A 24,347-nucleotide genomic window follows, 5' to 3' on the forward strand; every position below is an offset into this window, starting at 1 on the left:
CGGCTGCTGCTGTGTTTCTACTTTTCTACCACACCACCGTCGCAATCAACAGGCATTTATTTTCTAGTAATTTGAACTAGGCATCGATGCACGTGTAGTCCTGAACTCTAAACAAGAAATCAATAATTAGAAAGGGTTGGATGCCATGTGGCAAGGAGGGAATGGGGAGGTTGGTTTGCCATGTGAGGTTAAGTTGGTGAAAAAAGTTCACTCCTCTCTTTCACATTAAAAGGGGGGTTTTCAGAATAATATTTTGATAACTGACTGGGTTCTTTCTGTATAAGTCTTTTAGGTTTAACTACAGCTGAGAAAGCATTCACCCCCCCTTGGCATTTTTCCTATTTTGTTGCCTTACAACCTGGAATTAAAATGGATTTTTTGGAGGGTTTGTATCATTTGATTTACACAACATGCCTACCACTTTGAAGATATATATTTTATTGTGAAACAAACAAGACATAAGACAAAAAAACAGAAAACGTGAGCGTGCATAACTATTCACCCCCCCAATGTCAATACTTTGTAGAGCCACCTTTTGCAGCAATTACAACTGGAAGTCTCTTGAGGTATGCCTCTATAATCTTGGCACATCTAGCCACTGGGATTGTTGCCCATTCTTCAATGAAAAACTGCTCCTTCAAGTTTGATGGGTTCCGCTGGTGTACATCAATCTTTAAATCATACCACAGATTCTCAATTGGATTGAGGTCTGGGCTTTGACTAGGCCATTCCAAGACATTTAAATGTTTCCCCTTAAAGCCCTCGAGTGTTGCTTCAGTAGTATGCTTAGGGTCATTGTCCTGCTGGAAGGTGAACCTCTGTACCAGTCTCAAATTGCTGGAAGATTGAAACAGGTTTCCCTCAAGAATTTCCCTGTATTTACTGCCATCCATCATTCCTTCAATTCTGACCAGTTTCCCAGCCCCTGCCGATGAAAAATATTCCCACAGCATGATGCTGCCAACACTATGTTTTACTGTGAGGATGGTGTTCTCAGGGTGATGAGAGGTGTTGGGTTTGCGCCAGACATAGCGGTTTCCTTGATGGCCAAAAAGCTACATTTTAGTCTCATCTGACCAGAGTACCTTCTTCCATATGTTGGGCAGTCTCCCACATTGCCTTTTGGCGAACACCAAGCGTGTTTGATTATTTTTTTCATTGACTTCTTATGGGCAGGTGGGACGGTAGTGTCCCACCTGGCCAACATCCGGTGAAATTGCAGAGCGCGAAATTCAAACTACAGAATTATAAATATTTAACTTTCATAAAATCACAAGTGTAATACATCAAAATAAAGCTTAACTTCTTGTTAATCCAGCCGCTGTGTCAGATTTCAAAAAGGCTCTACGGCGAAAGCACACCATTCGATTATCTGAAGACAGCACCCCGCATACAAAAGCATGAAAAACATATTTCAACCAGGCAGGTGCGCCACGAAAGTCAGAAATAGCAATTATAATAAATGCCTTACCTTTGATGATTGTCTTCTGTTGACACTCCAAAATGTCCCAGATACATCACAAATGGTCCTTTTGTTCGATAATGTCCTTCTTTATATCCATAAAAACTCATTTTAGCTGGCACGCTTCAGTCAATAATCCACCGAGTTTCCCTCCATCAAAATGCATACAAAATGAATCCCAAACGTTACTAATAAACTTTTCCAAACAAGTCAAACAACGTTTATAATCAAACCTTAGGTACCCTAATATGTAAATAAACTAAATTTAAGACGGAGAATCATTATTGTCTTTACCGGAGAAAAATACCAAGAACGCGCTCTCTTTCACGAGCTTGGAAAAACTACAGCCAAAATGAGAGCCACCTAGAAAAACTACAATTTCTGGCTCATTTTTCCAAACACCAGCATGAAACTCTTTCTAAAGACTGTTGACATCTAGTGGAAGCCCTAGGAACTGCAATCTGGGTGGATTTTGCCTTATAATAAAAGTGACAGCCATTGAAAACTGGTACTATGTACCAAAAGTGCTATAATTTCAAAAGGTTCACCCAGTATGGATGAATTAAAGCTGACACTACATATAAACTTGATTTCAAATCCACACTTATCGAGTAGAGAGCCAAAAGAAGAACAAATGCTTAATTGTCCCAATAATTACAGAGGGCACTTTAATTCATATCATATGCCTAAAAGTACTCTAGAGCTCTTTTTACTTGCAAACAATAAAGATGGATTGCCCCATCCTGCGCCTAGCCCCCCCCCCCCCCCCCTGTGAAAAGTAGGGAATTATCTATGGAAACTGACCAATCAATAATGTTACATTGCTATTTTGAAAACAAAATCACATTGTGCTGTCAAAAAATGCCAGAATATCGGTCTTCAATCGTTTGGCCGCTGTTTTCATCATTTGATTCAGGTCTAGACTAGTGTAATTGTTGCAAAAAGAATAGCTAAAGTTAGTGAGCTAGCTGACTAGCTTGCTAACGTTAGCCAACTTCTGGCTAGCGCTAATGGTTCGTCAACTGGCGAAAACTAGCCAAGTTAATTTACTTCTGTTGAAACAGGACAAAACAAAGGCTACCAAACATTTCCATACACCTGTTGTATTCGGCGCATGTGACAAATAAAATGTGATTTGTTAGAATCTGCTACCTGACAGAAAACTAGAGGCTAGAGCTGAACTGACTGTGGTAGCTACTAGCTAGCTAGCTAGTTCATTCACTTCAGACAGAACTTCAGTTGAGAGGGGATGAAACATGTAGCTAATGCATTAGCTAACATTTCATGTCAGTTACATTACATATTCAACATTGTGAATAAATACTTTTCTTCCCCTGTTAAGTTAAACAGCAGTTACCTTGTCAGCTACATAAATTAAATAAAGAGTAGCCAGTTTCTTCTCTGCTTGCTTTTACAACTCTGAGAAAAAGCACAACACACACACACAGACAACAGCTGCCTCTGCTCTCACACTCTGTGGTGTCCGCACGGTCCTAAATCCAGGTGGTTGATACCGCCAAACAACCTACCCAACCTCTCTGAGACGTCCGTAAGATCCTAAAGCACACAATGCCGCTTTTTGTATCACAGTGCATTGATTAATAAATTGGGGGAGACAAAAATGCAATTTCAGAATGTGCGGGGAATCATGTCCCTCCTGTCCCCAGTGAAAGTTGTGCCCCTGGTTTTGGAGGAGTTGATAAGTAAAAAGAATGTGTGTTGATTGCAAAGACCCTGCTTGCAGCCAGGTCTACATTTTGGGGATCTTGCTCTCAATGGTATTTTTCCACCATTAAGAATAAGATGAACACATTATTGCTGAAAGACCCTGTTATGATGTAAGAAACACACAACTGTAGCACACCAAGTTTCATTTGATCTTTATTGTGCAGACTTTTTAAAATCAAAGTACACTACAGTATTCTACTAGAGATCCTAAATACAGACAAGGTCACTATCACCACAGTTCTCTAAATTATCATGTCCCAGGGTTTGAACCCCCCCAGATAGCTCAACATGCTGGATCTCATCCTTCCACTTGCTGGTTAATGCAATCATCTGCAGATAAAAATAGTTAAAGAAGAGCAGACTGAACATTTACAGTTTCTCTGTGGTTCGCTTTCATCCTGTGGACTGATGTATGATGCCATTTCAGGAAAACCTTCCTTTTCATTATTGAACGTTTGGAGGTCTAACTGTCTCTGTCCCAAATGGCACCCTAATCCCTATATAATGCACCATGGGCTATAGGGTGCAATTTGAGACGAAGCCACTGACTTCAGGTCTGACAGGACAGGACAGGACAGGGGCTGGGTTTGATATGTGTCTCAGCCAGCCCATCCACCAGCACATCTGCTGAGACAAGCAAATATCCATCCGCCAGTTCTCATCTTGCCTCCTCTCTTCTCCCATGGCCTGCACTGTCACGTAGCACAGGAATGTGGGCTGGGTCTTTAGGAGAGAGGCTGTTTGTTCAAACCCCATCAGGCTTCACAGAGGAAGGTCTCCACATTACTTTTTTGACAAAGGCAGACATGTAGACAGATGGATAGACTCATTGCCTTTGAAATTATGTGGTATTGATCAGGCAATGCTTTCAGGAGATGAGATAACAGCCCAGGCAAGTCAGCATGTCAATTCCACCACAGACGGTTCAGCAAGTTCAACAATATTCTTGTGATATTACAGTAAATTAAGTATCTGGATTTTCACGACTGGGATCAAAAAGTAAATCTTGCATAATGCTCCGAAAGTGTTTAATAGGCCAACTTTTGATCCTAAACTGGATCTTCGTCACCTACCAGCATCTGTCCAGTGACACCCTTTAAAACATGACTAGAAAGTGTTGTATGAGTTGCCATGGTCACTCCTTTGATATCCTTGTTCAAAAGCCAAGCAGTTGTAGCACAGCTGGGTCTGGCCTGTGATTCACTAGGTGATAGGATTGTAAAAATGTTTGGGTAAGCTGGAGAGGCTTTACAAGGGAATGCAATGTTGTGGGGTTGGTGCCGGAGGGTGAGTGCCTTACATTCATTATATGGCTATATAACAAGGGCAAACTGTCAAAATGCAGACACATTTGGAGCGATTATTTCCAGATAAATAAGTAAGAGAGCAGTGAGGAAGAGAGGACCATAGAGGACCGCAGAGGAAGAGACGACTTGGCCTATTCATGTGAAATGAATCATACCACATTTTTCTTCACAGAGTTTAAACATTCAAGTGGAGGATGTGCGTATCCGGGCCATTCTGTCGTCGTACCGCAAGCGCGTCCCTGTGACAGAGGGCTACGTGGAGGTGAAGGACGGGGGGAAATGGAAGCAGATCTGTGATGCGGAGTGGACGAAGCACAACAGCAGAGTTATCTGTGGCATGTTCGGTTTCCCCGGAGAGAGGAAGTACAATGCCAGAGTCTACAAGTGAGTGAGGGATGGGTCTTTGTTTAACTGAATCCTCTTGGTCCTCTATGGGAATTAAGGCCACAATGCTCTCCTGCCATTATTTGATGAAAGGGATGAGAGTGTAGAAAGGAATACTATATGTGTCTCTATGGATGGGCAGTGGCAGCAGCAGGTTCCATTTTACTGGAGTGTTATGGAGCAGGACTACTGTAAACATAAGTAAGTAAGCCGTGTCCATGCCAGAATGGCACATAGTGCAGGAGTCTATCTCCTGTTTCTGTAGTGTGAGGCAGCTGGATGTACAAGTACACCCCCTGGACAGGACACTACTGTACATCAGAGGAGGCTGGTAGGAGTAGCTATAGGATGATGGGCTCATTGTAATGGCTGGAATGGAACAAATGGAATCGTATTAAACATATCAAACATATGGAAACCACATGCTTGACTTCCATTTAATCCATTCCAGCCAATACAATGAGCCCTTCCTCCTAAAGCTCCTCCCACCAGCCTCCTCTGCCGTACATACATCTTATTATGTAAACTTGTTTGGTTTGGTCAGGCACAACCCTTTATTCATCTTCAGATGTATTAAGCCTGGGGAGGCGATGTACCATGGACAACAAGCCCCAGGCCCATGGCAACAAGCCATTGACAGACCCATACCTTATCTCAGTCAAGATTCATTCTTGGTACACATTACACAGACACCTTGACTCTTAAACACTGGAGAGGGATGTCAACTCAGAGTTCTCCCATTGTGAAAACTATGAACCTATGTGGTTACTTTTTAACCCCACTATGCTACTGAAAGTTCAGGCTGTTATTCAACAGACTGACAACTCACCAGAACTTTGAGCTTCTTACCCTACCGTGGTGGATAAATCTTTTAGATCTTTGCTGTTTGACTTATATATTGCATACAGGACATATTTGCCCTAATACAGAGCAATAACCCTGAATTCTACAGAAACCTTCTTTATTCTGCTTCACATCAAACACTCTCATAGAACTTAAGTAACCCCTCCCCCCTTCGTATGTATATATCCAGGATCAGTGCATTCCTTAAAGTAGTTGTAATGCGGTACTGACTGGGCTGGGGAAGGATCTAACTCTTATTTACACGTGGAAACCTGCAGAGGAATAGCCAGCAGTTAATTAATCACTTTAAACCTTGAGACCTTGTCTCTAGCTCTGAAGCCATCCTTGAATTGACTGTCTCATTCAGGGTAGAGAGGGAGAGAAGTTTCCTCTGCTTAGGTAACCACAGTACAGCAGCACCCTACTTTCCATCTACGTGACTGCCGGCATGCAACCGCTTGAAACTTATGAAACGTGCAGAATGTGTTTTTATAGTCTGCCGTTTGGTCCAGGCGGCGGCAGACAGCCAAGGTCTACAGTTCTTTCATAATCCAAACTTGGTCTCTGTTCAAATGCCTCTGTTGGCCCGCTTAGCATATTCCAAATTATTTGGAGAGCATAGGATTTAGTAGACGTCATCTGTGCTTTTCAATGGTTTATGTGTGCTGTGGTATGTAATCATTTCAAAAGCAAATTTTTGGTAGCACGCGCAAACTTTCAAGCTGATGAAAAGTAACAATAGATCACTGTTCCAATTGCCTAATGTGACTTATGTAATGTTTTGAGTTTACAGCTCCTACCGCTCCTACCATGTTCAGATTTTACTCGGTTGAACCTTCACAGCTGCTGCTTTAACACATTTGAACAGATCAAGATGCTTTTTTCCCCTGAGTTCTATTTATCCATCCTTCACTCACAACTTCTGTATGTCCCCCCGCAGACTCAGAGGCTTAGAACGCAGGCTTTGGATGGGTTCCGGACAGTGATCCGCAATGTTCTTTTATCCAGGTTCCAAATGGAAAACAAATACTGTGTGTGTGTCTCCTCCCGTCCTCTTTAATCTGCTTTCATGTACACCTCTAAGACATGTGATGAAGAGACAGGACAAGGACAGGCTGTGCTGCCATAAACATTCATTAAACACGTTGGTTGGCTCACCATTGAAAAGTAAAGGAATTAATGAACATCCCTGCATGCCTGGAAGACCTCAATTACCTCACCTGTTGTTCACATCACAGACTAAACAGGCACACCTGTAGCCTAATACTGAACCCTTTGTTATCGGACTAGCGCTGTTATTTTTATTTTTTATTTTATTTCACCTTTATTTAACCAGGTAGGCCAGTTGAGAACAAGTTCTCATTTACAACTGCGACCTGGCCAAGAAAAAGCAAAGCAGTGTGACACAAACAACAACACAGAGTTACACATGGAATAAACAAACATACAGTCAATAACACAATAGAAAAGTCTATATACAGTGTGTGCAAATGAGGTAAGGGAGGTAACGCAATAAATAGGCCATAGTGGCGAAATAATTACAATTTAGCAATTAAACACTGGAGTGATAGATGTTCAGGAGATGAATGTGCAAGTAGAGATACTGGGGTGCAAAGGAGCAAAAAAATAATAATAACAGTATGGGGATGAGGTAGTTGGATGGGCTATTTACAGATGGGCTATGTACAGGTGCAGTGATCTGTGAGCTGCTCTGACAGCTGGTGCTTAAAGTTAGATAGAGAGATATGAGTCTTTAGCAGTATTTAGCAACAAGTTGACTACATACAGTTAATGCTGTATGTACAGTAGGTATAAGGGAAAACGGGATAGCAGCCTTGTGTAAATATTGAATGAAATGTCTGTCTAAAATGTGTTATTATTTGACTACTTCATGTTTCCCCTGTGTTCTCAGGATGTTTGCTCGCAGGAGAAAGCCCAATTATTGGGACTACTCTGTCAACTGCACTGGAAATGAGGCGCACCTGTCGAGCTGCAAGCTGGGCCATGCCGTGGCAGCGAAGGCCAACAGCACATGTGGAGGGGGCACACCTGTGGTTGTCAGCTGTGTGCCAGGAAGAGCCTTCTCCCCAACCCCCATGACTGGCTTCAGAAAGGCCTTCAGGCAGGAGGTAGGCACCATGGACTCACTAAACCAATGCATTCTGTCCATATAAATATAATCAATAGAGAAGATATAGCCAGATCTATTTACTTGAATGGGGATGCATGTTCTAGTGATTCTATTTCTATGATTCTGTCACCCTCTTTGGAATTGGACTGATTTAGGTTCTGCCACTGCCTGGTTATGGCAAATAAAACATAGGTAGGGAAAATACAGTATCAGTCAAAAGTTTGGACACACCTACTCATTCAAGGGTTTTATTTTATTTTGATTATTTTCTACATTGTAGAATAATAGTGAAGACATCAAAACTATGAAATAAAACATGGAATCATGTAGTAACCAAAAGAGTGTTAACCAAATAGTAGCCACTCTTTGCCTTGATGACAGCTTTGCACACTCTTGGCATTCTCTCAACCAGCTTCATGAGATAATCACCTGGAATGCATTTCAATTAACAGATGTGCCTTGTTAACTTAACTTCTTAATGCATTTGAGCCAATCAGTTGTGTTGGGACAAGGTAGGGGTGGTATACAGAAGATAACCCTATTTGGTAAAAGACCAAGTCCATATTATAACAGCTCAAATAAGCAAAGAGAAACGACAGTCCATAATTACTTTAAGACATGAAGGTCAGTCAATATGGAAAAGTTCAAGTTCAAGTTTCTTCAAGTGCAGTCACAAAACCATCAAGCGCTATGATGAAACTGGCTCTCATGAGGACAGCCACAGGAAAGGAAGACGCAGAGTTACCTCTGCTGCAGAGGAAAACCTTATTAGAGTTACCAGCCTCAGAAATTGCAGCCCAAATAAATGCTTCATAGAGTTCAAGTAACAGACACATCTTAACATCAACTGTTCAGAGGAGACTGCGTGAATCAGGCCTTCATGGTCAAATTGCAGCAAAGAAACCACTACTAAAGGACACCAATAATAAGAAGAGACTTGCTTGGGCCAAGAAACACGAGCAATGGACATTAGACTGGTAGAAATCTGTCCTTTGGTCTGATGAGTCCAAATTTGAGATTTTTGGTACCAACCGCCATGGCTTTGTGAGACTCAGAGTAGGTTAACGGATGATCTCCACATCTGTGGTTCCCACCATGAAGCATGGAGGAGGAAGTGTGGGGGTGTTTTACTGGTGACACTGTTAGTGATTTTTTTTAGAATTCAAGGCACACTTAATTGATGGAGATCTGCATCAGATGACCTGGCCTCCACAATCACCTGGCCGCAACCCAATTGAGATGGTTTGACATGAGTTGGACCACAGCATGAAGGACAAGTCAACAAGTGCTCAGCATATGTGGCAACTCCTTCAAGCCTGTTGGAAAAGCATTCCAGGTGAAGCTGGTTGAGAGACTGCCAAGAGTGTGCAAAGCTGTCATCAATGCAAAGGTTGGCAACTTTGAAGAATCAAAATATAAAATATATTTAGATTTGTTTAACACTTTTTTGGTTACTAATGTTTACATGATTCCATATGTGTTATTTTGATGTCTTTACTATTTTTCTACAATGTAGAAAATTGTAAAAAAATAAAATAAAGAAAACCCCTTTAATGAGTAGGTGTGTCCAAACCTTTGACTGGTACTGTAGCTGTGGGGGTTTAACTACATACTGTAAAACTGAGTGGGCTATTTTATCTCTGATCTGATGAATCCTGTGGGAGATCGATAGACAATGGGGTTTTCTGAGATACATTACTGTTACTCTGACACTCAATGCTTTGTTAAGCCCATCTGCAGATGTTTTGAATATTAGTATAAGTGATTCATCATGGACTCAAGATCTGTGGGTAGCAGATAATTCATGCTCGTCCATGAAAACATCTTGTGGGAATCTGCACTAACAGATATTTTCTCTGGCTGTGATCTAATCCTTTATTTCACCCTCTTCACCCTCCTCTATTTCACCCTCTCTCTCTTCTATTTCACCCTTTCTCTTCTATTTCACCCTCTCTGTCTCTCTCCTCTATTGCACCCTCTCTCTCCTCTATTTCACCATCTCTCTCTCTCTCTCTCATTTCTCTCTCTCTCATTTCTCTCTCATTTCTCTCATGTCCTCTAAGCATACAGTAGAGGACATGTGCAGACAGCAGACACTGTCCCTCATCTTATGGCAGGCAGCAATGTAGTGCGCTGCCAACCCACAGCTCTCTGCATCCTCCCTCAACAGGACAGGTAGCTTATTATCATCAGAGAGGTCTTTGAAACCTTGAATAAGGTTTTCAAATTTGGGGAAATGTCACACTAATTGTTTTACATGTTTTACATTTAGTCAGGAAATGCAGCTGTCTCAGGTTCTGCTGTTGTGCAGTGGTGCTGTTGGGCAGGGGTTTCACAGCCTTTCCTCTACAGGGAGCCAGGTTTTCCTGTGTCTACCTTTCTCAATGGCAAGGTTGTGCTGTGCTGTGCTCTCTCCCTCTCTCTCTCTCTCTCATTTCTCTCTCTCTCTCTCTCTCTCTCTCTCATTTCACCCTCTTTCTCCACCCACCATTTTACCTTATCTCTCTCTCTCTTTCCTCTATTTCACCCTTTCTCCCACCTCTATTTTGCACAGCAAGTGCTGTAGTGTAGACCTGCCTGCCTCCCTGCTCTCTTCAACAGTGAAGAGGCGACTCCAGGATGCTGGCCATCTAGGCAGAGCTGCAAAGAAAAAGCCATATCTCATACTGGCCAATAAAAACAAAAGATTAACATGGGCAAAAGAACACAGACACTTGACAGAGGAACTCTGCCTAGAAGGCCAGTATCCCGGAGTCGCCTCTTCACTGTTGACGTCGAGACTGGTGTTTTGTACTATTTAATGAAGCTGCCAGTTGAGGACTTGTGAGGCGTCTGTTTCTCAAACTAGACACTAGACACTAATTTACTTGTCCTCTTGCTCGGTTGTGCACCGGGGCCTCCAACTCCTCTTTCTATTCTAGTTAGAGTCAGTTTGCACTGTTCTGTGAAGGGAGTAGAACACAGCGTTGGACAAGATCTTCCGTTTCTTGGCAATTTCTCGCATGGAATAGCTTTCATTTCTCAGAACAAGAATAGACTGATGAGTTTCAGAAGAAAAGTATTTGTTTCTTGACATTTTGAGGCTGTACTCGAACCCACAAATGCTGATGCTCCAGATACTCAACTAGTCTAAAGAAGGCCAGTTTTATTGCTTCTTTAATCAGATCAAGAGTTTTCAGTTGTGCTAACATAATTGCAAAAGGGTTTTCTAATGATCAATTAGCCTATTAAAATGATCAACTTGGATTAGCTAACACAACGTGCCATTGGAACACAGGAGGGATGGTTGCTGATAATGGACCTCTGTACGCCTATGTAGATATTCCATATAAAAATAGACGTTTTCAGCTACAATAGTCATTTACGACATTAACAATGTCTACACTGTATTTCTGATTAATTTGATGTTATTTTAATGGACAAAAAATGTGCTTTTCTTTCAAAACCAAGAACATTTCTAAGTAACCCCAAACTTTTTAACGGTAGTGTATATTTCAGAATGCCATTCCTGTCCTTGCTTGGGTTCAGATTGTGTCAATCCCCTTTTCTAAAACCTTTTTCCCCCTTCAAGTGCCACAGTTTCACCTAAGAAATATTTAGTCGTAAAACAAATACTTACCCAAATAATTACTGCTTTTGGATATGTACACATTTTATGATGGTTTTGGTATTTTTGAAATTTTATTTTAGATACCTATTTAGAATATTCTTGCACTGGGAATAAATATATGTTGTATTTTCCTTTTTTGGAATGGGAACACAAACCACAAAGCAGAGCCAATCCTAAACTGCATGAAAACACCTGTGCATTGCTGTTTGTAATTACAAATCCACGTAAATAAGATACAGTTATGCTACTCATGTATCCCCTTGTTAAATTAAACACTTCCAATTTGCCAAAACCATTCATGGGAGTAACATGTACATGTGATGCCACCCAGTCTGTAGCCTCACAGTCTTCATTCCACCCTTCTAGCTTCTCTGAACGTCTTGGAAAGAGCCAACTCAAAACAGAGTTTTGTAACTCTTTATGGATGGGCCCCTCTAGTTATATATTAGTTATATATTTCTCAGGCTCAAGAGTCATTCATTTATAGAAAGTTGAACTCTCTAATTCTGTTTCTCGGACCAATAAGGCATAATAACCTGACCTTCTATTGTCTTGAAAACCCACCTATCGTCTTTCATGTTTCATTGTTAGTTAATGCAACATAATAGTTTGCTTTGAGTGTTTGAATAACTCAGCCTTACTATGAGTGATCTCTCTCTTGTTCCTGCAGCAACCGTTGGTGCGTCTGCGAGGTGGCGCCATCATAGGGGAAGGTCGTGTGGAGGTGCTGAAGAACGGCGAGTGGGGAACCATCTGTGATGATAACTGGAGCCTGCTGTCAGCCACAGTGGTGTGTCGAGAACTGGGTTTCGGGAGTGCCAAGGAGGCCTTGTCTGGTGGTCGGCTTGGACAGGGTAGGGATTAGAATCAGTCCTACTTATAACAACAATACTACATATGGACAAGAACATGATGGGCAGGCCAACATATTGGTCCGTCTTGCAGTTGACTTGGCTGAAGATGAAGTTGACTATTTTAATATTTCATCTGTGTAGAAGGCCTTGGATAGATTAACAATACACATAATTCTTATTACAGAAGTAATCAAAATCGGAATGACTGAGGTCATGGAGTTTTTTCTCGTCTCTTCTTTTCGAGCAGTTGTATGAGAAATATTTGGTTTGATTCACCGTTATCAATCAACAGTCAATCAAGAAACATGGGCATAACTGCACAAAGCTCGAGTACCAATAGGATAACAGCTTGAATTCCTGAAATATAAAGAAAAATGAACATGAACAGCTCAGTTGTGTAGTGTAGAGCTACATCTGCGCACCAAATGTTACAAAGGGAACATGTCCAAAAGATATCATAGTCTGTAATACTATCCCTTCTTTGTGGACTCTTTAAGCCCCACACTAATTCACCTTGACTTGAACAATAGGAACCCCCCCTGGAGGACCGGAACTGGCTGGCTGGGATATTGAAATGTAATATATTCATAAAGCTTCACAGAGTAGAAGCGTTGATTTAGGATCAGTTTGTCATAATGATCATAATGATCTCAAAATGGAAAAGGGGGACCTGTTCCTAGATCATCATTCCTACTCTGACGCTTTCTGAATAAAGATCCAGAGTCTAGGTGATGTGGGTAAGGCGGAGTCAGGCGCAGGACACAGAGATGAGTAATAATAGAAACTTTACTCAAAAATAATCTTCCAACAAGGAGAATGAAAATCCAGAATCACATAAACGAGACAACTGACAACAATAAACACGCACAAAACCATGATGCCTCCAGAGGGTTAAATAGGGAAATAATTCAAACATAATGGGAACCAGGTGTGTACAATACAGACAAAACAAATGGAAAAAGAAATGTAGATCGGTGGAGGCTAGAAAGCCGGTGACGTCGACCGCCGAACGCCGCCCGAACAAGGAGAGGCACCAACTTCGGCGGAAGTCGTGACAGAGACGAACAATGCAAGCCCTTACTTGCTATATTCCAGTACTGTAATTGAAAGGCTGTAGTGGAGAGAAATACTATATATAAAGAGTACATAATGTATCAACTCCCTTATCAGTTTGGAAGGCCTCGCCTTCCCCTCGAGGGACATGGGCCCTGCCCAAAAGAGGACCTTCCCTTTATTGACCGGTTTCCCTAATTATGGGGTGCATTCAAGTCCTGGTTTGTGGGTGTGTGTCACGCCCTGACCTTAGAGAGCCTTTTATTTCTCTATTTTTGGTTAGGTCAGGGTGTGATTAGGGTGGGCATTCTAAGTTTTCTGTTTCTATGTTTTCAATTTCTTTGTTGTTTTTGCCATGTGTGGTTCCCAATCAGAGGCAGCTGTCTATCGTTGTCTCTGATTGGGGATCATATAATAGTTGTGATTTTCCATTTGGGTTTTGAGGGGAGTTATTTTCTGTTTAGCTGTTTTGTTGCCTGACAAAAGGCTTTTGTTTTTTTCTACTTTGTTATTTTGTTGCGGTGTTCAGATTATAAAAAATCATGAACGCCTACCACGCTGCACCTTGGTCTCCTTCTTCATCCCACGAGAGTCATCACAGTGTGACTGTAAAATGTCCTCTAACTCAGTGTTACCTACGGGGATATTGGTTACCATGGTGTTTCTTCTTTTACTGTATGAGCCTAATGGAGGGCTTAATCAATAACTGAGGCATGTACCCCGCCCATATATGTATCACTGACTCTCTTCTTGTCAACACTATGTAGTCAGCAGATCTGCATGTAGGTTACAGTAACTGTGTCTTTAAATAATTGACCTGTTTTGAGTGAGACTGAAGTGTCTGATGTGCTGAAGTAGATGGTATATTTTCTTGTTACTGTGTTTCCCATAATATACCCCTATAACAGGGTTGAAAGGAATTGCACACTGCTGTTTTCCAAATAGGTACAGCTATTAATTGTTTCATCTGCAAGCTAGTCCACCCAGGCGTGAGACTGGAAAGGAGTAGTAAATTCCAGGATAATGGCACATTATGGAACATGGAAACAGCAGACAGCTGTCTCAAATGGCACCCTATTCCCCCACGTAAAGCACTACTTTTGACCAGAGCCCTATGTTGCATCTGGTCAAAAGTAGTGCACTATATAGGGTGCCTTTTTGGGACGCAGAGAGCAAGAATTCTGGAATGGTTGTTCCTTTTGGAAAAATAATTTCCAACATGATTTACTGTCAAGGAGGAAAGAACACTGTCCCTGTAACTAAGGCTTCCAGGAAAGTCACAGATAGAACTTCTATCATGGAACACAGATAAAAAAACATCATGTATAGAGGTTGTGAACTGACACACTGAATCTCTGACTTAGGTTTTCTATGGTTCCATTTATTCCCTGTTAACATGCTCCATTATGTATTAGACAGATGAATGTAATTAGACAGAATGTGCTAAATGTGTTGTCAATGCAACCTAACCCTACTTGGCCTGGCTCTTACCAGTATTCTTCCTCTGTTCCTGTTTCCCAGGTATGGGCCCAGTCCATATGAATGAGGTGAAGTGTTCTGGGTTTGAGAAGTCCGTTACAGAGTGTTTCTTCAACAAGGAGTCTTTGGGCTGTAGCCATGAGGAAGATGCAGCCGTCACGTGTAACGTTCCAGCCATGGGCTTTCAGGAGAGGGTGAGTGCTCAACTTGATAAACCATAAATCATCATCAATAAACATTCTTCTTCTTTTTTTGTCTCAGTCATTGGTTGATGAATAATGATGTAGAATCTTATAGTATTCCTATTGCTCCGTGTGTGATAGTAGCTGAAGATGTGTGTTGTGTCTCCTGTGTTGTCTCTCTCTGTACAGCTGCGTCTGAGTGGGGGGCGTAACCCATACGAGGGGCGCGTGGAGGCGTTGGTGGAGAGGAACGGCTCCTTGGTGTGGGGCACGGTGTGCAGTGATGGCTGGGGAACCATGGAGGCCATGGTGGTATGCAGACAGCTAGGCCTGGGCTTCGCCAGTAATGCCTTCCAGGTGAGAATCATTTATTTATTTAACCTTTATTTATACAGGTAAATCAATTAAGAACAAATTCCTGCTTTGACGACTTTGACGACCAAACATGCAGCAGGTCTCTCAGCAGCATTACAGTACAGTTACACATTCATATTTAATTAATGGATGGAATAGGAGGCCTCTCTCTTACGTGTATGATCTAAAGACATACAGGTTGAAGCAGGCAAAACAATGACTGCTGTTTACAGTGAGTAAAAGTTTGGGCCCTAAGGGAAAAAAGGTTTACGTGTTTCTATCCTATTCCAGACTATGACGTAACAGAGGTGGAAGTGGTAATTCAGGGGTAAAGTATCTTGGAGTGTTCCGGGCAGAAGGTAGATAAGATTACTGTTCTTAGAAGGGCTAGTTCCAGATCTGTGTGTCAAAATAAGATCACGCAACTACCTACCAGACACAGACTCAAATAAAAATCTGCTTTGATTAAGTGCAAAATGTTCCCGTGTTGTTCGTTATAATCTCGTATAATTAGAGGAATCATTGATACTTTAATGATGTTCCTTGGCTCCTTGATGTTTTATTGACACCACCAACCTCACAAACTGTACCGACTGCGCTGAGCAGAGTCACATCAGACTGGGAAGATATTGAAGTGTGGGTTTTCACTCTGTGAAAGGTGTGTTTTTAGTAGTTTGGTTGGAATTACATTTTGGAATTTTAAAAATTCTGTGTACTGACAATTATAATCGCCAAGGAGGTAATATTTATGGCTGTTGTGAGTCTACACTTTTCCATGGTCTTTTTTACGTCATTGCCATCCCAAATTAGAGCTTTCCCAAATTAGGGCCTTCAGTCAGTGCTGTAAATATAAGTGTGTTAGTGTGTGTCTGTAGTTGCCACGGGTGAAATATACAGTAACTCTCACTGATGTAGGACTGTGAACTCTTTCTGTAAACGGTTTCCACCTGCAAAGCAGTAAGGAGACCTTCCAGTCAGACAGAAGAGTATTTGTTGGAGCAAATGGATTTTACAAGACTGCTTGATAACAGTAATAGTTGGTTTGGAAAATATCTGTAAACCTTGGAGTAGTAGAAATTATATTGCTTTCAAACCAGTGGCTACACTACAAGGATATCTGAGGGCAGGGGTGTCATGCACCCAAATAATCTGAGGGTGCACAAAGTACGTCAGCTTTAGTCTGCACTTTAGAGCTATAACCATTATGCTTGATTCCATATATACAGTGCCTTGCGAAAGTATTCGGCCCCCTTGAACTTTGCGACCTTTTGCCACATTTCAGGCTTCAAACATAAAGATATAAAACTGTATTTTTTTGTGAAGAATCAACAACAAGTGGGACACAATCATGAAGTGGAACGACATTTATTGGATATTTCAAACTTTTTTAACAAATCAAAGACTGAAGAATTGGGCGTGCAAAATTATTATTATTTTCTTCTTAATGCATTTGATGAAACTGGCTCTCATGAGGACCGCCACAGGAAAGTTGCCTCTGCTGCAGAGGATAAGTTAACTGCACCTCAGATTGCAGCCCAAATAAATGCCTCAAGTAACAGACACATTTCAACATCAACTGGTCAGAGGAGACATGGTATAATTTCTACAAAGAAACCACTACCAAAGGTGACTAATAAGAGGAGACTTTCTTGGGCCAAGAAACATGAGCAATGGACATTAGACCGGTGGAAATCTGTCCTTTGACCTGATGGGTCCAGATCTGCGAGTTTTGGTTTCAACCGCTATGTCTTTGTGAGACTCAGAGTAGGTGAACAGATGACATCTGCATGTGTGGTTCCAACCGTGAAGCACAGAGGAGGAGTTGTGATGGTGTGGGGCTGCTTTGCTGGTGACACTGTCTGTGATTTATTTAGAATTCAAGGCACACTTAACCAGCATGGCTACCACAGCATTTTGTAGCGTTATGCCATCCAATCCAGTTTGCGTTTATCATTTGTCTTTTTATTATTATTATTATTATTATTATTATTTTTACCCCTTTTCTCCCCAATTTTGTGGTATCCAATTGGTAGTTACATTCCTGTCTCATCGCGGCAACTCCCGTACGGACTCGGGAGAGGTGAAGGTCGAGAGCCATGCGTCCTCCGAAACACGACCCAACCAAGCCGCACAGCTTCTTGACACAATGCCTGCTTAACCCGGAAGCCAACCACACCAATGTGTCGAAGGAAACACTGTAAACCTGGCGACTGTGTCAGAGTGCATGCGCCTGGCCCGCCACAGGAGTTGCTAGAGCGCGATTGGACAAGGACATCCCTGCCGGCCAAACCCTCCCCTAACCCGAACAACGCTTGGCCAAATGTGCTGCGACAGAGCCTGGACTCGAATCAGGATCTCTAGTGGCACAGCTAGCAACTGCAATGCAGTACCTTAGACCACTGTGCCACGCGGGATGCCCCGTCATTTGTTTTTCAACAGGACAATGGCCCAAAGCCCACCTCCAGGATGTGTAAGGGCTATTTGACCATGAAGGAGAGTGATGGAGTGCTGCCTCCCCAATCACCCGAACTCAACCCAATTGAGATGGTTTTGGATGAGTTGGACCACAGAGTGAAGGAAAAGCAGCCAACAAGTGCTCAGCATATGTGGGAACTCCTTCAAGACTGTTGGAGAAGCATTCCAGGTGAAGCTGGTTGAGAGAATGCCAAGAGTGTGCAAAGCTGTCAAGGCAAAGGGTGGAAACTTTGAAGAATCAAAATATCAAATATATTTTGATTTGTGTTATTTCATAGTTTTGATGTCTTCACTGTTATTCTATAATCTAGAAAATAGTAAAAAATAAAGCAAAACCATTGAATGAGTAGGGGTGTCCAAACTTTTGACTAGTACTGTATAAACTGAACAATGATATAAATGCAACATGCAGCAATTTCTAATATTTGACTGAGTTACAGTTCATGTAAGGGAATTCAGTCAATTTAAATACATTCATTAGACCCTGATCTATTGATTTCACATGACTGGCAATACAGATATGTGTCTGTTGGTCAGAGATACCTTTAGAAATATGGGCCTCACAATGGGCCTCAGGATCTCGTCATAGTATCTCTGTGCATGCAAATTGCCATCACTAAAAGGCAATTGTGTTCGTTGTCCATAGCTTATGCATGCCCATACCATAACCCCACCACCACCATGGGGCACTCTTCGCAAATAGCTCACCCACACGACGCCAAACACGTGGGTCTGCGGTTGTGAAGTCGATTGGACGTACTAACAAATTCTCTGAAACAACATTGGAGGTGGCTTATGGTAGAGAAATGAACATTCAATTATCTGGCAACAGCTCTGGTGGACATTCCTGCAGTCAACATGCCAATTGCACACTCCCTCAACTTGAGACTGTCGCATTGTGTTATGTGACAAAACTGCACATTTGTGCTGGGGCCTTTTATTGTCCCCAGTACAAGGTGCACCTGTTTAATTATCATGCTGTTTAATCAGCTTCTTGATATGCCACACCTGTCAGGTGGATGGATTATCTTGGCAAAGTAGAAATGCTCACTAACCGGGATGTAAACTAATTTGTGCACACAATTTGAGAGAAATACGCCTCTTGTGCATATGAACATTTTCTGGGATCTTTCATTTCAGCTCATGAAACAGGGGACCAAAACATGTTGCGTGTATATTTTTTGTTCAATGTATAAGGGATCATAGCTTTCACCTGGTCAGTCATGGAAGGAGCAGTACACTCAGTACACTCAGTATTTATATATATATATATATATATATATATATATATATATATATATATGTATTTATATATATATGTATATATATATAAAATATTAAACAGAACATCTGTGCCCCCGATGGGCATGACGCCTCTGTCTGAGGGACAAAAGTAATAGTGACACTACTAAATACAGCTAGAGAGATAATGAACAGGCTGCCCCCTCTTGTGGTTAGTAGAACATTTTTTTTGCTTATTTGTTGCTACCTTGAATCCATTGTGAATTTGAATCCTACCAGTATATTGTTCTAACACCATTATACAGTGCATTCTGAAAATATTCATACCCCTTCCCTTTTTCCACATTTTGTTACGTTACAGCCTTATTCTAAAATGGATTAAATAGTTTTTTCCCCCCTCATCAATCTACACACTATCCCATAATGACAAAGAAAAAACAGGTTTTTAGAAATGTTTGCAAATGTATATACATTTTTTTAAATGAATTAAATATCACATTTACATACATTTTCAGACCCCCTTATTGAAGCACCTTTGGCAGCGATTACAGCTGCGAGACTTCTTGGGTATGACGCTACAAGCTTGGCACACCTGTATTTGGAGTTTCTCCCATTCTTCTATGCAGATCCTCTCAAGCTTTATCAGAGACTTGTCCTGAAGCCACTCCTGCTTTGTCTTCGCTGTGTGCTTACGGTTGTTGTCCTGTTGGAAGGTAAAACTTCACCCCAGTCTGAGGTTCCAGCACTCTGGAGCAGGTTTTCATCAAGGATCTCTCTGTACTTTGCTCCGTTCATCTTCCCCAGACCCTGCCGCTGAAAAACATCCTCACAGCATGATGTTCACCGTAGGGATGGTGCTTCACCGTAGAGATGGTGCCAGGTTTCTTCCAGACGTGACACTTGGCATTCAGTCCAAAGAGTTCAGTCTTGATTTCTTCAGACCAGAGAATCTTGGTCTGAGAGTGCCTTTTGACAAACTCCATGCGGGCTGTCATGTGCCTTTTACTCAGGAGTGGCTTCTGTCTGGCCACTACCATAAAGGCCTGATTGGTGGAGTGCTGCAGAGATAGTAGTACTCCTTCTGGAAGTTTCTCCCATCTCCACAGAGGAACTCGAGCCCTGTCAGTGTGACCATCGGGTTCTTGGTCACCTCCCTGACCAAGGACATTCTCCTCCAATTTTTCAGTTTGGACGGTCGGTCAGTTCTTGGTGATTACAAACTTCTTCCGTTTTAAGAATGAAAGAGGACACTATGTGTTCTTATGAACCTTCAATGCTGCAGAAATGTTTTGGTACCCTTCCCCTTTGACCTCATGTCTTGGAATTCCTTTGACCTCATGTCTTGGTTTTTGCTTTGACATGCACTGTCATCTGTGGGACCTTTATATAGACAGGTGTGTGCTTTTCATTAAGTGTGTAGATTGATAAGAAAAAACATTTAATTTAATCAATTTTAGAGTTAAGCTGTAATGTAACATGTGGAAAAGGTCAAGGGGTCTGAATACTTTCTGAAGGCACTGTATAATGATCAAATGTAATAATACAATTGCATAACAAACACATAACCTAGGACAAGTTCCGCAAATTCTCTGTCTGATAAAAAGCATGCCTGACCTCTGTCATGTTGTGTCCCTGTCCTTTAGGAGACGTGGTACTGGCCTGGAGAGGTTAGTGCTGACCCTGTGGTGATGAGTGGGGTGAGATGTTCTGGCACGGAGATGTCCCTATCCCACTGCCTGCACCACGGAGCTCACCTGACCTGTCCTAAAGGAGGAGGACGCAATGCCGCCGGAGTCTCCTGCTCAGAGAGTAAGGGGCTTGTTACACTAACAAAATATGTGAAGTAATATGTACCTTTCTTCAACATCAGATTTGCTACTTTTCTGTTTACACTATCTTTATAATTAGCCTATGATGTGGTGTGGCCAAAACCTCATTCATGCTGCATAAGAGCACTCCTATTGCCTTTCCCTCTCAGTAGTCTACCAGTACTAGATGCCTTGCATTGAATGCTGATAATAATGTTTAAATACCAAAACATGTATTTGTCTGTCCTGGCCTTTTTATAAGATATGAACTATAATAACTGTAACATTGTAATGATGAAGTATGCTCACATTTTTAACCACTCTCTCTCTCTCTCTCCCTCTACCCTCACTGCTCTCCCCCTCAGCGGCCCCTGACCTGGTCCTGAGCCCCCAGGTAGTGGAGCAGACCACCTATATGGAGGACAGGCCCATGTTCATGCTGCAGTGTGCTTATGAAGAGAACTGCCTATCCACCACCTCCAGCAAGACCCCTGCCAACTCCTACCGCCGCCTGCTGCGCTTCTCCTCCCAGATCCACAACAACGGACAGTCAGACTTCAGGCCCAAGGCTGGACGCCACTCCTGGGTGTGGCATGACTGCCATAGGCAAGTTGATCCATGGCCCTTCCTGTTTGTTTGTGAAATTAAAAGATATGCTTTGTTCACACAGCATGTTGTTAGCCCAGGGCTATGCACAATGTTATCCAGGCTAGAATTGTATTATTTGTTTAATATGGTGATATATACTCAGCTTAAGGTTTATTAGGTACACCCATCTAGTACCGGGTCGGACCCCCCTTTGCCTCCAGAACAGACGCAATTCTTTAGGGCATGGACTCTACAAGGTGTCGGAATTGTTCTTTGCGCAATTGATATCAAGGGACTTAACGGGTTCCAGGAAAACATTCCCCACACCAGTACCGTGGACTCCAGGTAGGATGGATCCATGGACTCATGTTACTTACATCAAATCCTGACTCAACAGGAACTGAGATTCATCAGACCAGGCAATGTTTTTCCACTCATCAATTTTCCAGTGTTGGTGATCGCTTGGCCACTTGAGCCGCTTCTTGTTTTTAGCTGATAGGAGTGTAACCCGGTGTGGCTGCAATAGCCCATCTGTGACAAGCATTGACGAGTTGTGCATTCCGTGATGCCGTTCTGCACACCACTGTTGTAGTGCGCTGTTATTTGTCTGTTTGTGGCCCACCTGTTAGCTTGCACGATTCTTGCCATTCTCATTCGACTTCTCTCGTGCAACTGCCGCTGACTGGATGTTTTTTGTTTGTTGCACGCCTGGCATCTCTGTAAACCCTAGACACTGTCGTGTGTGAAAATCCCAGGAGGCCACCCGTTTCTGAGATACTGGATCCGGCACGCCTGGCATCTCTGTAAACCCTAGACACTGTCGTGTGTGAAAATCCCAGGAGGCCACCCGTTTCTGAGATACTGGATCCGGCACGCCTGGCATCAATGATCATACCACTCTTAAAGTCACTTAGATCACTTGTTTTGCCCGTTCTATCGTTTAATCAAACAGTAAATGAATGCCTCTTCCTGTCTGCTTGCTTGGCCTCGATGCCTGTCTGCTTGCTTGGCCTCGATGCCTGTCTGCTTGCTTTATAAAGCAAGCCATGGCTACGTGACTCACTGTCTGTAGGAACGATTCATTTTCGTGAACTTGGTGGTGTACCTAATAAACTGGTCACTGAGTGTATTTTACCTCATAGTTGTCGGTCACCATGACTACCTAGTTGTCTTTTTATAGGAGAATGATATTAAGGGAACGTTCTACTGAACTCTCTAGATAACTCCGTTCTTGAGCCATTTTCCATTTCCATACGTTCGCTGCCCTGTAATTGGCCACAGACTGAAACGTCTCAGATGTTTTCTGTCAAGGCATTGGGTGAACTGTGCAATGTTGGCAGCTTCACACAGTCACCAGTTTTACACAAATAAAACCCTCAGTGCCTGTGGGATTATGCATATAATCTGAATCGCTAAACATATACAATTTTGAAAGCAAATGTTTATTTTGGGTTTCTTAGTGTCTGCCTTAGTGCCATATGTTTCAACAGTCTCTAGCTCTTGTATAAAAACATATCTGCTTCAGAGAGTATATAATTGACTCTACAGTAGATGGCAGGTCTATTTATAAATGAAGTGTCTCTCTCTTTCTCGATGTGCCCAGGCACTACCACAGCATGGAGGTATTCACCCACTATGACCTGCTCAGCCTCAACGGCACCAAGGTGGCAGAGGGACACAAGGCAAGCTTCTGTCTGGAGGACACTGACTGTGAAGAGGGTAAGAGCCTGGATAAATAAATGTGTGTCCCTAATGGCACTCTATCCCTTACATAGAGTCCATAAGGCCCTGGTCAAAAGTAGTCCACTCTATAATGAATAGGGTTCCATTTGTGACACAGACAGACTAGCTACCTATACTATCTTGTCTACCTAGTGTTCCTCACTCCTTGCATAGCACATATATAATACAGCCTGAGCAATAGCTCAACATGCTCTTTCACTCACAAAATAATCTGTGCCATTGTATGTACTTTGATTAACTTTGATTTATTGTCATCTTGACAGGTATTGAGAAAAGATACGAGTGTGCCAACTTTGGAGAGCAAGGCATCACTGTTGGCTGCTGGGATACGTACAGACATGATATTGACTGCCAGTGGATTGACATCACAGACATCAAGCCCGGAGATTACATATTCCAGGTAAATTACCTTTCTGCTTACTTAAAGTCTTTCCATTGAAGGAGTGGGTCCTAAATGACACCCTATTCCCTATATATCCCAGGGCCCGTAAGGCTCTGGTCAAAAGTAGTGCCATTAGGGACGCAACCAAGGCCATTCCTCTACACTATTATCCTATGTTATCGATTGAGGTCTAATAAAGTGAATTAATACATTTTATTGGACAAATGAAAAATGCATATAGACTTTTTTCATTCAACTGAGCAAAAAATACATCCCTAACCCTAATTATGATTATCAATGTTAATTTCCATTCTTTGTGTTGGATAATGATTCACAGCATTTTTCTCTCTCCAACAGGTTTTTATTAACCCTAACTATGAGGTGCCTGAGTCCGACTACTCCAACAACTTAATGAAGTGTAGATGTAGATACGACGGCCACCGTATATGGATGTACAGCTGTCATAATGGTAAGACAATGATGTGCCACAATTTGTGTGACTGTTTTACCTCAGAAATTCTGTGTTACTGCCATTGTTCCGCAACCCCTTTCATAAATGAAAGTTGGATGTTTGCAGACCTCACAAGTAGACTAATGTTAAGATGTATAGATCCAGCCATTCATTTGTGCAGGAGGTGTATACAGTTAATGGATGTTAAAGGGCAAGTTCATATTCATTATCTCCAGCTCCAATCCAGTGTCTACATATGTGAAAACGGTGT

The 24,347-nt window shown here is 42.1% G+C and overlaps 1 protein-coding gene across 1 annotated transcript in view; it reads left to right on the forward strand.

Moving 5' to 3' along the window:
- LOC109896104 (lysyl oxidase homolog 2B) overlaps positions 1 to 24,347 on the forward strand; it is a 48,183-nt gene that overhangs the window by 21,833 nt on the left and 2,003 nt on the right. Inside the window, exons 4-13 of the mRNA XM_020490346.2 lie at positions 4,670 to 4,881; positions 7,637 to 7,853; positions 12,136 to 12,319; positions 14,894 to 15,045; positions 15,223 to 15,390; positions 20,748 to 20,913; positions 21,278 to 21,518; positions 23,104 to 23,219; positions 23,507 to 23,643; positions 23,983 to 24,094. Of these exons, the coding sequence (XP_020345935.1) occupies positions 4,670 to 4,881; positions 7,637 to 7,853; positions 12,136 to 12,319; positions 14,894 to 15,045; positions 15,223 to 15,390; positions 20,748 to 20,913; positions 21,278 to 21,518; positions 23,104 to 23,219; positions 23,507 to 23,643; positions 23,983 to 24,094 (1,705 nt within the window). The remainder of the gene's footprint in view (positions 1 to 4,669; positions 4,882 to 7,636; positions 7,854 to 12,135; positions 12,320 to 14,893; positions 15,046 to 15,222; positions 15,391 to 20,747; positions 20,914 to 21,277; positions 21,519 to 23,103; positions 23,220 to 23,506; positions 23,644 to 23,982; positions 24,095 to 24,347) is intronic.

The sequence above is a fragment of the Oncorhynchus kisutch genome, linkage group LG8 (assembly GCF_002021735.2).
Source record: "Oncorhynchus kisutch isolate 150728-3 linkage group LG8, Okis_V2, whole genome shotgun sequence".
In the NCBI taxonomy this organism is placed as follows: Eukaryota; Metazoa; Chordata; class Actinopteri; order Salmoniformes; family Salmonidae; genus Oncorhynchus; species Oncorhynchus kisutch.